This window comes from Chaetura pelagica, unplaced genomic scaffold, assembly GCF_000747805.2.
Source record: "Chaetura pelagica isolate M959 unplaced genomic scaffold, ChaPel_1.0 scaffold68, whole genome shotgun sequence".
Lineage (NCBI taxonomy): Eukaryota > Metazoa > Chordata > Aves > Apodiformes > Apodidae > Chaetura > Chaetura pelagica.
The window spans coordinates 552,765-565,379 of record NW_009954407.1 but is presented as its reverse complement, the minus strand read 5'-3'; the positions used below and the strand labels follow the sequence as shown (position 1 = coordinate 565,379).

The window sequence follows — 12,615 nt, the reverse complement described above, 5'->3', positions numbered from 1 at the left end:
ATGAGGGCTCTATGTGACTAAGCACAGCAGAGTATTCAGGGTTTTACTACTCAAATCTACATTTCCAGTGAGAATATATTTCAAAGCAAGTTCTTCTGAAAGTTTATAACTTAGCAAAAGCTGGATGTTTTCACTTGAATGCTTGCTACATTGCCCTGATTAAAAGTTCCTGTTACAATGAGGTTGCTGGATAGGTACATACATTTAACAAATATATTTGAGTGCTTTATATCATCTTATACTCTATAACTTTGTAAGCAACCAGGTACTTATGACTATGTAAACTAGAAATATAAATATAATCTTAAGCAATATTGTATAGGTGACTTCATCTGAAAAATGAAAAATTCTTAAATGGATTATACTCAGCTAATGGATATACTTGTAATTAGTCATGCTACCATTAACTAATCATGTAAGTAGATTAATTAATATGTGGCTGTGCATTTAAGAACTAGCTCTGAGCTAAAAAACATATTAAGGATAACATTGCAATTCTAATTCACTTGAAATATTTATTAATCTGAACATTTATTCAAACAGAAAAAAGTATCCACTTAGCTGCTAAAGACACATGAATGTACAGTGATTTTTGGATCAACACAATGCACTGGAAGTAGTAGTGCCAAGTGAATCTTTACCAACATATACAATTAAATTATCAGAAAAATAACTCAGTATTTCCAGCAGTGTGGGAGGTGATAAGTAGCATTTCAAAGACATTTGCAACGGACAAAGGAAAAATGTGTTAATGCTTCCTACTCAACAGAATATAAAAGTAAATACATGAGTGTTCATATTTGAATATATAGTTATAAATACACATACAAGTGCATTAATTTTAATCTAGTAGGGCAGTGTTATACAGTAATATGATTAATACAAGATAATTTAAAAATAATTTTATTGGTTAATCAGTGCTAATGGGCTTACTCTTATACTAAATAAGCTATGCATTGCCATTGGCTAGTAACTATTAAAAGCAGTATTCATTATTATAATTTCAAAGCTAATACACTTAGGTAATAATAATTGGCAATCTGGCTTACATAAGTAAATAATCTCTTTTATTGTCTTTAAACATATACAAATGTTCAAAACTGAGCAATATATATCAATATATTGTATCTTGACAGAGTCCCAAACAGAGGTGCCTGTGAAGTTACTGCACTTGAAGTACTTTCTAGTACTTACAGATGTGTCTGAATGCTTCACATTGCTGCTGCTTTTGAGCAGACAAGAAAAGGGAATTAGGGAAAGCCTGTTGAATATTCAGGAAAATATTCTGCTGCATAACTGCAGTAGCAGGAGATCCATAAAGCCAGTCCACAGAAATGTTCTGTGGTTTATCAGTCTGCAGTGGAGGTGAAAACTTCCCCATGATTAAATCACTGTTTACACTCCATTTTTGGTATTCATGCACAAACTGTGGTCGGTCAGCATACAACATTTTCCATAAAGGATCCATAAAATAATGTGTTTGGTAAAGCAAATTTGGTGCTGGGTAGGGAGGATAATGTTCCCGCTGCATGAAACAATTCTCAGCAAGGCAATGCTCTAGCTCCTTTTGACGCCCTCGCCTTCTTGACCTTCGATGTTGCCTGAAGTCCCCATGAACAAAGTCATTAAAATTTGATGGGTGGATACTCCAGTAATTTCCTTTGCCATCCTCACATCTTCCCACCTTGATGAAACAATCATTTAGTGAAAGGTTGTGCCTTACACTGTTTCTCCAGCCTCGACCTTTGTTCCTGTAGAAAGGAAAATTATCTTCAATGTATTTGTAGATAGCAGCTAAATTCAGCTTATTTGTAGGGGAAGAAAGAATTGCCTTTGCAATTAAGGCTATGTAAGATAAGGGGGGTTTTTCCAGAAATCTTTCTTCATCCGCACTCACAGAAAGACCATTTTTTAGGTCTATGTGAGAGCTGGGAATCCAAGGTGAAATCCTGTGAACGACTTTTCCTTCTTCTTCTACTGTGTGGATGCCTGGACTTCCTTCACTGTTTTCAGAGAAGTCTTCACTCATTATAGCAGCACGAAGTCCAGCATTTATTTTAAGCGTCCTGATATTTTACTGCAAGTAGTCAGCTGAATAATTGGTTCACTGAATGTAACCAGTAGAAGAAAGTTGGACTTTAAATGTGCTGCTCTCACGCACCCAGATTCCTATTTTATATTCTGTTAAGTCAACATCCTTAACAGTGAAAACTGAACTGCCTATATTTACAAAAGTAAAGGTGTGAGTCCTAGGTGAATGAAAAAAAACCACAAAATAATTATATTATGTTAAGTATGAAGATAAACAGACCATGACGTTAGCCTCTCACTTTATTATAATCTGAGAAAACACCCTTCAGTGTTCCCCATTGAAACATAATGATTAATGAAAAATTGATGGTGGCTTGATAGAGTTGTGAAAGGATTAGACCCTCCAGTGATACGCAGAACAAATTGAAACCAACATGTTGGTTCCTGTGTTCTGCACTTAGTCAAACATGTTGTATTTAGTACAATAAACATTTGTTTTAAGCACTAAAGGAAAGTACTGTGTGAAATGATAGTTGCTATCAAATTTTGTAGCTGCAGGGTTCCTATTCTCAGTGAAATGGAATTAAAGTGCAGCCGCTCCGCCCTGTTCATTCCTTGTTTTTCTTATTAGCTCTCTGATCCCAGTTGTGCAACCTGTTGTCATGCTGAGTATGCATGTGACCAGTCCTGCTGACCCAGGGAACTACTTGAGGGAGCAAATACCACTCAGAGGATCATGCTCTGCAACCCTCAGAGCATTGCCCTCAGCCTCCTGAGGTCTGATGCTGTTAAGGACAAGATACTTGCCTCATGTGACTACTCAAGGAAGAAGGTAATGAAATATGTTCAAATATGTTCTAAACCAAAACAAAACAAAAATGTAGAAGCTTTGAAAGAAAATGTATTGCCTTATTTTAGGTCTCTTTTGATGTTCAAAGTAAGTATTCCCAAATGAGGTCCATGTTTCAAGGCATCAACAACAGCCTCAAATATTAAAGCTTATGATGCTGAAATTGATGTTATTGTTCAGCCTCTGATGGGTTCTGAAAATAACCTTTGGTTGCTTCCTTCAGATGCTAATTCTGGTGGAGAGAGAGATGGGTACTAAACAGATCTCCCTCCCTTTTGAGCTTGAAGTTCACATTCTTGCTGGTCACCTTAATAGGCCACTTGCAAGCCTGTTCTCAGGCTTTCAAATCCACCAGCCTATGTTTCATCTGGTAGCCATAATGGTTTTAGATCAGGAAACAAGACTCATAATGCAATGCTATAGGTCACATTGGTTGTCCAGCATTTCTGTGTCAGGGCAGAATTTCCACCTGCTTACTTGCAAGATTTAATAGAGGACTTTTCCAATAACCATTGTGAATGAGATGTACTTGGTATTTTAATAGCCTTGTCTGTTTGAGAGCCTTAGTGATGACATGATGAGCTACCATTTGTTTTCCCTGGACCTGAAATCTCAGCAATGGTTTGTTTTGAAGACACTAATTTGATTTGCTTCATTCCTACCAGAAATTCTCTGCCTGGCACATCCCAAACGTGCTGTCATCTTTTCATTACTGGTAGCTTTTCATAAGCTTCGGATGACTAATTTACCCAGTTTGTTCTCCTCCTTTCTTATTTGCAGCTGAACAGTTGCCAGATCGTAGCAAAAATTATTGAGATTAGCTCTGAAATGTGTGCTCTGGCACTTTAGTCTATTCATTACAAATCATCCCATTTCTGTTGCTGCAACTGTAAGCAGGTCATGCCTAAAGGGGTTCCTACAATAATACCATCAAAAGTTTGATTTCAGTTCAAAATACTGGATTTGCTATAGATTATTAGGTTATTTCTACTGAGATTTGTGGTTTTATGGAACACTGCAGTTGCAGACTGAAGAACAAATGATGCTCACTGTGACAGGGTCGATGTATTCCTTCCCCCGTATTGCCACAGAGAAACACAAGATCAGCCACATCTGTGTTCTGCTATTTTAGTAGTGACTTGGTAAATGGTGACGATTTTAAAGAAAGACTGTGCACAGAGACTAGACTTTGTGTGCCTACTAATATCCAGATTAAATAAAGAATAAGCAAAATGGTCTTATTAAGATTTTAAATTTTAAGAGCAGATCTTCAGAAACTGAAGAAACTGAGGTTATTAAAGGGAGCCAGGCTGAAGAGTTCAGAAATTTGAATGTAGTAAATGCTGAAAAGTTAAAAGCATAAAACTTGAAATCAGATCCTAAGCAACAACTAAAAATGTGTAGAAAAGGGCTCCATACTTGAACACATGAGCAACCCTTTCAAGTAAGTAAAGGAAGAGTCTACAGGGAATGAAAGTTAAAAGGGTGAACAAAAAGTGATGCATTTGGAAGGGCTGAAAGCCCTGATCTCTGTGATAAAGATTTTTTATTTATTTTCTGGATATACCTGCAAGGAAAAAGTCATCCCATACTTCTAGGCATCTTGCTTGCTCCTCCTTTCTCCATATAATTTCTGGAATTAACTTTTGTTTTCCTCTGAGTTCTATCATTAAAAGTGAAAGGGGTGAAAATCTCCCCAAATCAAGGTTCCTTCTCAAAAATGCAAGGAAAATTCCCTGTTTTATCCATATGCTTTGTTGGAGTCATCTTGTCGTTGCCTGAAATGTCTGCAAAAGCTTTCACATCAGAGAGACAACCACCTTCATTGGCTCAGTGACCAGTTCTATCTGAAAAGGAGAATCAGAGGCAGAAAAAGCATACAGTCTTTTCTTACTACTACACAGACTTTTTCCAACCCAGGAAAGCAGATTCTTCTTCAAATATCCTTATTAAAGCAGCATTTTTGTTACTTCATTCACTACAGTGCTGCTAAAACATTGGATGGTTAGAAATCTAAGATTTCCCACAAAATATGATAACAAAGAAGGAGTTAACTTTGTCAGCCAGGCTAGTTAAATATTTTATCTTTTTAATTTGTCAATAAATGAAATGTTTGTGAAAAGAAGAATGGGGAAACCAGAGTATTTGGAAATTCTGTTGCAGTCATGGAATCTGTTCTGAATTTTCACTGTGCAATGACTATCTTATCTTCTGTCAGTATTTACCTCTCTGTCATCAATTTAGGTTAAATAGAATTTTGCCAATAACTTAGCTGTGACTATATGAATGTGGGCTATTGTCTTACAATAATTCTTATGTTTCTTTTTACATATATTTACAAAAACTTCAATTTTTTCTGCTTGGCACTGTGAAAGGCTCACAAATTTTAAAAAGTGATGTGGTTTCTACCTGGATCACACAGTAGACCAGTTGCAGTAATACGATAAAGCTTCATTAAAAGATTCTGACAGTGCATATAATCTATAACTAAGAGCAGAAAACAACTGAGCACAGCCTTTGTCCTCACTCAGCCTTTATTATTGATATTTAACTTAAGTCATGTATAATTCAGAGATAAAATCTTGCTTAAATGAAATGCTGTGCTTTCTTCTTTAGTTCTACATTCTTTAAGAATGAACTGCTGTTCCAAAATACATCTCACGGTATGCCAGCAATGTTTTTTCCTAAAGGATATAATCTTTAAAGTCTTTCTTCTTCTTCTTGTTCAGCACTTTTGACCATTCGACAGTCAGCTAGAATAGTGCCCTGTGCAAGGAGAAAACGTTTTTATGCCTCATCCTAATAGATGTGTTTAATCGCAGTGAAGTAAGTAATACATCTCATACTCAGCTGAAGAAGTGCTGTTTGCTAGGATACTACAGAACTCACTGTTAAGATATTGTGTGTAACCAGATTTTATACTGCTCATCTTTAGTCCATGTTTAAGACATAAATGTTTTTCATTTGACACAAAAGGTATATTCTTTCTCCTTCCAGTTAAGGCCAAGAAAGATCAGATGGACAGTGCTAATAATAGATATGCCAAAAAACGTAGGCTGGTGCAAGTATTTTTCAATTAAATGTCTATTTGGCAATTGCTTTTGTTGTTCTGCTCTGTGTCTACTTACATTCCAAGTGTGCTCTGAGGTTCTTCCCTGTCATGTTCACCATGCTGTTCAATAAAGAAGTTATCCCATATTGAACTGTCTTGTTTTCTACACAGTTCAATTCTGCCTGCTGTCTCCACTATTACTTAAAAGGTGTTTAAGAACACCTGGAAGCCATTTGGCTTTAGAAAACAACTGATTAGAGAAGATGTCCCATTAAAATATTCTAAGATTGCCTGCTGGTATTACAGTCTGAAAGGAAAAGGTTACTCTGTTGTCTCATTTAAATATTTTGGGCACTGTTTTGCAAGATACAGAAAAAAAAAAAAAGATATTATTTTTCATTAGAGTTTTTTCAAAATGTTAATGAAATTCTTATATGTGTATCTATGTTTGCTTTAGTGTGATTCTATATACACTTTTGATAAAAGATTTGCATTGTCATGAAAATTTAACCCAGTACAAACTGTCCAGGCAAGTCATAAATCAGGTGGAGAACAGACAGAAAACTCTACGCCTCTGCACTGAAGAAGATTAAGCTTGTGGATAGGAATGGCTTTCCACAAGACTGTGGCCTTCCTTTGTTCTCAGCTACGTTTATTGATCTCCACCCTTGTACCACTGATATGTCTTTCTTGTGTGAAGGCTGAATCTTTTCCCTCTTTTATATTGTTTACTTCTTGTAGAGCACTTTTTGTTTCTTATTTTAACTCACCTTACTGTGTATATGTTGCTTCTCTCACTATATAATGACACAAGTCTGAAGATTGTCACTCCCAGCTTTCATGTTTCTTAGCACCATCCAGGACAGAAGTAAAGAATTTTAACTCAATGAATGGCAAGTTAGTTACAGGCACACAGAATAATCAGAGTCAATTAAAGTAACTGATATTCCTTGGTTTAAAAAATAAATATTGGAATACATCTTTGGTTTCAAAACATCTGGCAGCTCTTATCATGGCATGTAGTGATTTATGACTTGGGCAGAATGTCTAATCTAGTACCTGCTGAAGCCAATGGAAAGAGTCCCCTTGACTGAACTAGTACTGGACTAGACCAGAACAAATGACTGTTAGGTTTCTGCTAGCATTAAGAGAACAAAAATTCCACAAAAAAATATTCAGCAGATCAAACTGTCTTTAATTGGACTTTACTCTATTTTCGTACAGTCTACCAGCAATGTTTTTTCTGCTTTTCTCCTTCCATTTTCAACTATAAATCAAGGAATTCTCAAAGCATGCCTTGGTCTGAGGTACACCTTTCCTTCCCCCTAGTGCAATTGGTGGGCAGCCCATCTCCTTCCTGCACCTCTTATCTCTGTTACCCACCAGAGTCCACCAGGGAAGTTACCTTCCATTTACATTTATATATGCAGATTTTTGTAAAGAAACATACAGAATGAAAAAGAAGAAATATTTTTTTCACAGAAATAGGCGTAACCAGTAAGGTAAGCTAAGTTCTCCTGATTTGCATTATTACTGCAGTAGTATTTTCTTAGATTACATTGACGGAAGAAGTTCAGTTGCCATTAGAGCAAGAAGCCTCATTCCCCAAGCTGTGCCTAATTCACACCGTACAAAGCCAAAACATCTAGGTGGCATATCATCTCTGCAGCTTTGTGCAGAGCAGTAAGTGGGAGCAGGCAGAAGTGATGCTTCTGGGATCTCACTGAATAAATCTGGACTCTTCTCTGTTTGGCACTCTGGAGATGTCTCTTGTTTCTTATACACTCCTGAATACATGGTGAGATAGCACTACCATCTCTATTTGAAAAAGAAGTCTTGAAGGCTCTTACTTTTGGCACGTGTTGAAAAGTACAACATACAGTACTGGTTCCAAATCACTAATATTCTATAAATTTATAGGCTGTGGTTGGGATTATATAGTTTATGGTAGAAAGCTATTTTATAAATATCTTTATATAGGCTGCTGTCGACGAGTATAATAATACTAGGGGAGTATGAATGTTTTTACAATAGCAGGTGGGATGGCTATTGAGAGGTTAATATGAGAAGCATTGGTAAGAGCTGGAGATGCTCTCATGGTGTAAGACGATGCCTCATCAGAAAAGGAGATTCATGGTAAAATGAGATTTACTTCATTGTCTTGTAATAGACATACCCAGGTAAGCTTTAAAGTTACTAATGACACAGTAACAAGAAGGGGAAGGATTCAAAGTGGAAAAGGGATGAACTATTTGGAAATGTGAATGAATGTGAATGAAGAGTTAGTTTTCTAGCCTGTACTGAGATCTGTGATGATGGTACTGATGTCAGTCTCTGATGTGGCTAATTTCAAACAAGTCCCATTATATTTATTGGCTTGTACTGCACCGTTAGAATTGAGGCTTAGCCTTTGAGACAGACACAGGGAAAAAAAGGACAAGTTAAGCAGTAAGACGGAAAAAGCTGACATGTTGAGCTGACATGATCTTTGTCTCATAAAGACTGCCTCTTTCCATGCATGGAAAGCCATAAAAGTAAAAGCCAAATGCTAAGTGCTTAAGTGGATTGAGAAGCCATGGTTTCATTTCATATCATGGGAAGATGTCCTGCACAAAGGTTGAAAACCCTTTAAACAGCATTTCTTCCTCCTCTTTACAGCTGTATGTCACAAGGTTTGAGCTTCAGGGTTGACTGCACAAGCCAATTCTGCAAGTTGCTTTTCTCTGCATTTGGCTGGATGATGCTAAACTCAGTCTAGCACTAGATAATTTCATAACCTAATTAGGGGTGAATTCAGGCATATTTACAATGGTGTGTTAGATGTTTATCTCCAGTGTGCTCATTTCCATATTTTATAGTATTCCTGGTTCATTTAGGTTGCAATGGCTAATCCTTAGCTAAAAAAACTGCTACATTCTTAGAATCTGTTCCACTGAATTGGCATGGTATAAAGCCAGAGTAGAATGTGACATTCTGTATCTGAAAATATTGTTTAAAAAAAAAAAAAAAAAAAAAAAGTAATTGAAAATATATGCAGGAATAGACGATTTTAAAGAAAGACTGTGCACAGAGACTAGACTTTGTGTGCCTACTAATATCCAGATTAAATAAAGAATAAGCAAAATGGTCTTATTAAGATTTTAAATTTTAAGAGCAGATCTTCAGAAACTGAAGAAACTGAGGTTATTAAAGGGAGCCAGGCTGAAGAGTTCAGAAATTTGAATGTAGTAAATGCTGAAAAGTTAAAAGCATAAAACTTGAAATCAGATCCTAAGCAACAACTAAAAATGTGTAGAAAAGGGCTCCATACTTGAACACATGAGCAACCCTTTCAAGTAAGTAAAGGAAGAGTCTACAGGGAATGAAAGTTAAAAGGGTGAACAAAAAGTGATGCATTTGGAAGGGCTGAAAGCCCTGATCTCTGTGATAAAGATTTTTTATTTATTTTCTGGATATACCTGCAAGGAAAAAGTCATCCCATACTTCTAGGCATCTTGCTTGCTCCTCCTTTCTCCATATAATTTCTGGAATTAACTTTTGTTTTCCTCTGAGTTCTATCATTAAAAGTGAAAGGGGTGAAAATCTCCCCAAATCAAGGTTCCTTCTCAAAAATGCAAGGAAAATTCCCTGTTTTATCCATATGCTTTGTTGGAGTCATCTTGTCGTTGCCTGAAATGTCTGCAAAAGCTTTCACATCAGAGAGACAACCACCTTCATTGGCTCAGTGACCAGTTCTATCTGAAAAGGAGAATCAGAGGCAGAAAAAGCATACAGTCTTTTCTTACTACTACACAGACTTTTTCCAACCCAGGAAAGCAGATTCTTCTTCAAATATCCTTATTAAAGCAGCATTTTTGTTACTTCATTCACTACAGTGCTGCTAAAACATTGGATGGTTAGAAATCTAAGATTTCCCACAAAATATGATAACAAAGAAGGAGTTAACTTTGTCAGCCAGGCTAGTTAAATATTTTATCTTTTTAATTTGTCAATAAATGAAATGTTTGTGAAAAGAAGAATGGGGAAACCAGAGTATTTGGAAATTCTGTTGCAGTCATGGAATCTGTTCTGAATTTTCACTGTGCAATGACTATCTTATCTTCTGTCAGTATTTACCTCTCTGTCATCAATTTAGGTTAAATAGAATTTTGCCAATAACTTAGCTGTGACTATATGAATGTGGGCTATTGTCTTACAATAATTCTTATGTTTCTTTTTACATATATTTACAAAAACTTCAATTTTTTCTGCTTGGCACTGTGAAAGGCTCACAAATTTTAAAAAGTGATGTGGTTTCTACCTGGATCACACAGTAGACCAGTTGCAGTAATACGATAAAGCTTCATTAAAAGATTCTGACAGTGCATATAATCTATAACTAAGAGCAGAAAACAACTGAGCACAGCCTTTGTCCTCACTCAGCCTTTATTATTGATATTTAACTTAAGTCATGTATAATTCAGAGATAAAATCTTGCTTAAATGAAATGCTGTGCTTTCTTCTTTAGTTCTACATTCTTTAAGAATGAACTGCTGTTCCAAAATACATCTCACGGTATGCCAGCAATGTTTTTTCCTAAAGGATATAATCTTTAAAGTCTTTCTTCTTCTTCTTGTTCAGCACTTTTGACCATTCGACAGTCAGCTAGAATAGTGCCCTGTGCAAGGAGAAAACGTTTTTATGCCTCATCCTAATAGATGTGTTTAATCGCAGTGAAGTAAGTAATACATCTCATACTCAGCTGAAGAAGTGCTGTTTGCTAGGATACTACAGAACTCACTGTTAAGATATTGTGTGTAACCAGATTTTATACTGCTCATCTTTAGTCCATGTTTAAGACATAAATGTTTTTCATTTGACACAAAAGGTATATTCTTTCTCCTTCCAGTTAAGGCCAAGAAAGATCAGATGGACAGTGCTAATAATAGATATGCCAAAAAACGTAGGCTGGTGCAAGTATTTTTCAATTAAATGTCTATTTGGCAATTGCTTTTGTTGTTCTGCTCTGTGTCTACTTACATTCCAAGTGTGCTCTGAGGTTCTTCCCTGTCATGTTCACCATGCTGTTCAATAAAGAAGTTATCCCATATTGAACTGTCTTGTTTTCTACACAGTTCAATTCTGCCTGCTGTCTCCACTATTACTTAAAAGGTGTTTAAGAACACCTGGAAGCCATTTGGCTTTAGAAAACAACTGATTAGAGAAGATGTCCCATTAAAATATTCTAAGATTGCCTGCTGGTATTACAGTCTGAAAGGAAAAGGTTACTCTGTTGTCTCATTTAAATATTTTGGGCACTGTTTTGCAAGATACAGAAAAAAAAAAAAAGATATTATTTTTCATTAGAGTTTTTTCAAAATGTTAATGAAATTCTTATATGTGTATCTATGTTTGCTTTAGTGTGATTCTATATACACTTTTGATAAAAGATTTGCATTGTCATGAAAATTTAACCCAGTACAAACTGTCCAGGCAAGTCATAAATCAGGTGGAGAACAGACAGAAAACTCTACGCCTCTGCACTGAAGAAGATTAAGCTTGTGGATAGGAATGGCTTTCCACAAGACTGTGGCCTTCCTTTGTTCTCAGCTACGTTTATTGATCTCCACCCTTGTACCACTGATATGTCTTTCTTGTGTGAAGGCTGAATCTTTTCCCTCTTTTATATTGTTTACTTCTTGTAGAGCACTTTTTGTTTCTTATTTTAACTCACCTTACTGTGTATATGTTGCTTCTCTCACTATATAATGACACAAGTCTGAAGATTGTCACTCCCAGCTTTCATGTTTCTTAGCACCATCCAGGACAGAAGTAAAGAATTTTAACTCAATGAATGGCAAGTTAGTTACAGGCACACAGAATAATCAGAGTCAATTAAAGTAACTGATATTCCTTGGTTTAAAAAATAAATATTGGAATACATCTTTGGTTTCAAAACATCTGGCAGCTCTTATCATGGCATGTAGTGATTTATGACTTGGGCAGAATGTCTAATCTAGTACCTGCTGAAGCCAATGGAAAGAGTCCCCTTGACTGAACTAGTACTGGACTAGACCAGAACAAATGACTGTTAGGTTTCTGCTAGCATTAAGAGAACAAAAATTCCACAAAAAAATATTCAGCAGATCAAACTGTCTTTAATTGGACTTTACTCTATTTTCGTACAGTCTACCAGCAATGTTTTTTCTGCTTTTCTCCTTCCATTTTCAACTATAAATCAAGGAATTCTCAAAGCATGCCTTGGTCTGAGGTACACCTTTCCTTCCCCCTAGTGCAATTGGTGGGCAGCCCATCTCCTTCCTGCACCTCTTATCTCTGTTACCCACCAGAGTCCACCAGGGAAGTTACCTTCCATTTACATTTATATATGCAGATTTTTGTAAAGAAACATACAGAATGAAAAAGAAGAAATATTTTTTTCACAGAAATAGGCGTAACCAGTAAGGTAAGCTAAGTTCTCCTGATTTGCATTATTACTGCAGTAGTATTTTCTTAGATTACATTGACGGAAGAAGTTCAGTTGCCATTAGAGCAAGAAGCCTCATTCCCCAAGCTGTGCCTAATTCACACCGTACAAAGCCAAAACATCTAGGTGGCATATCATCTCTGCAGCTTTGTGCAGAGCAGTAAGTGGGAGCAGGCAGAAGTGATGCTTCTGGGATCTCACTGAATAAATCTGGAC

At 36.2% G+C, this 12,615-nt stretch overlaps 1 protein-coding gene across 1 annotated transcript; it reads right to left on the bottom strand.

The window, feature by feature from the left end:
* Positions 1 to 1,183: 1,183 nt before the first annotated feature.
* Positions 1,184 to 2,029, bottom strand: LOC104394683 (fork head domain-containing protein FD5-like). Its single transcript, XM_010004317.1, has one exon. It carries the CDS (start codon positions 2,027 to 2,029, stop codon positions 1,184 to 1,186), a length of 846 nt encoding a protein of 281 aa, XP_010002619.1.
* Positions 2,030 to 12,615: the final 10,586 nt, after the last annotated feature.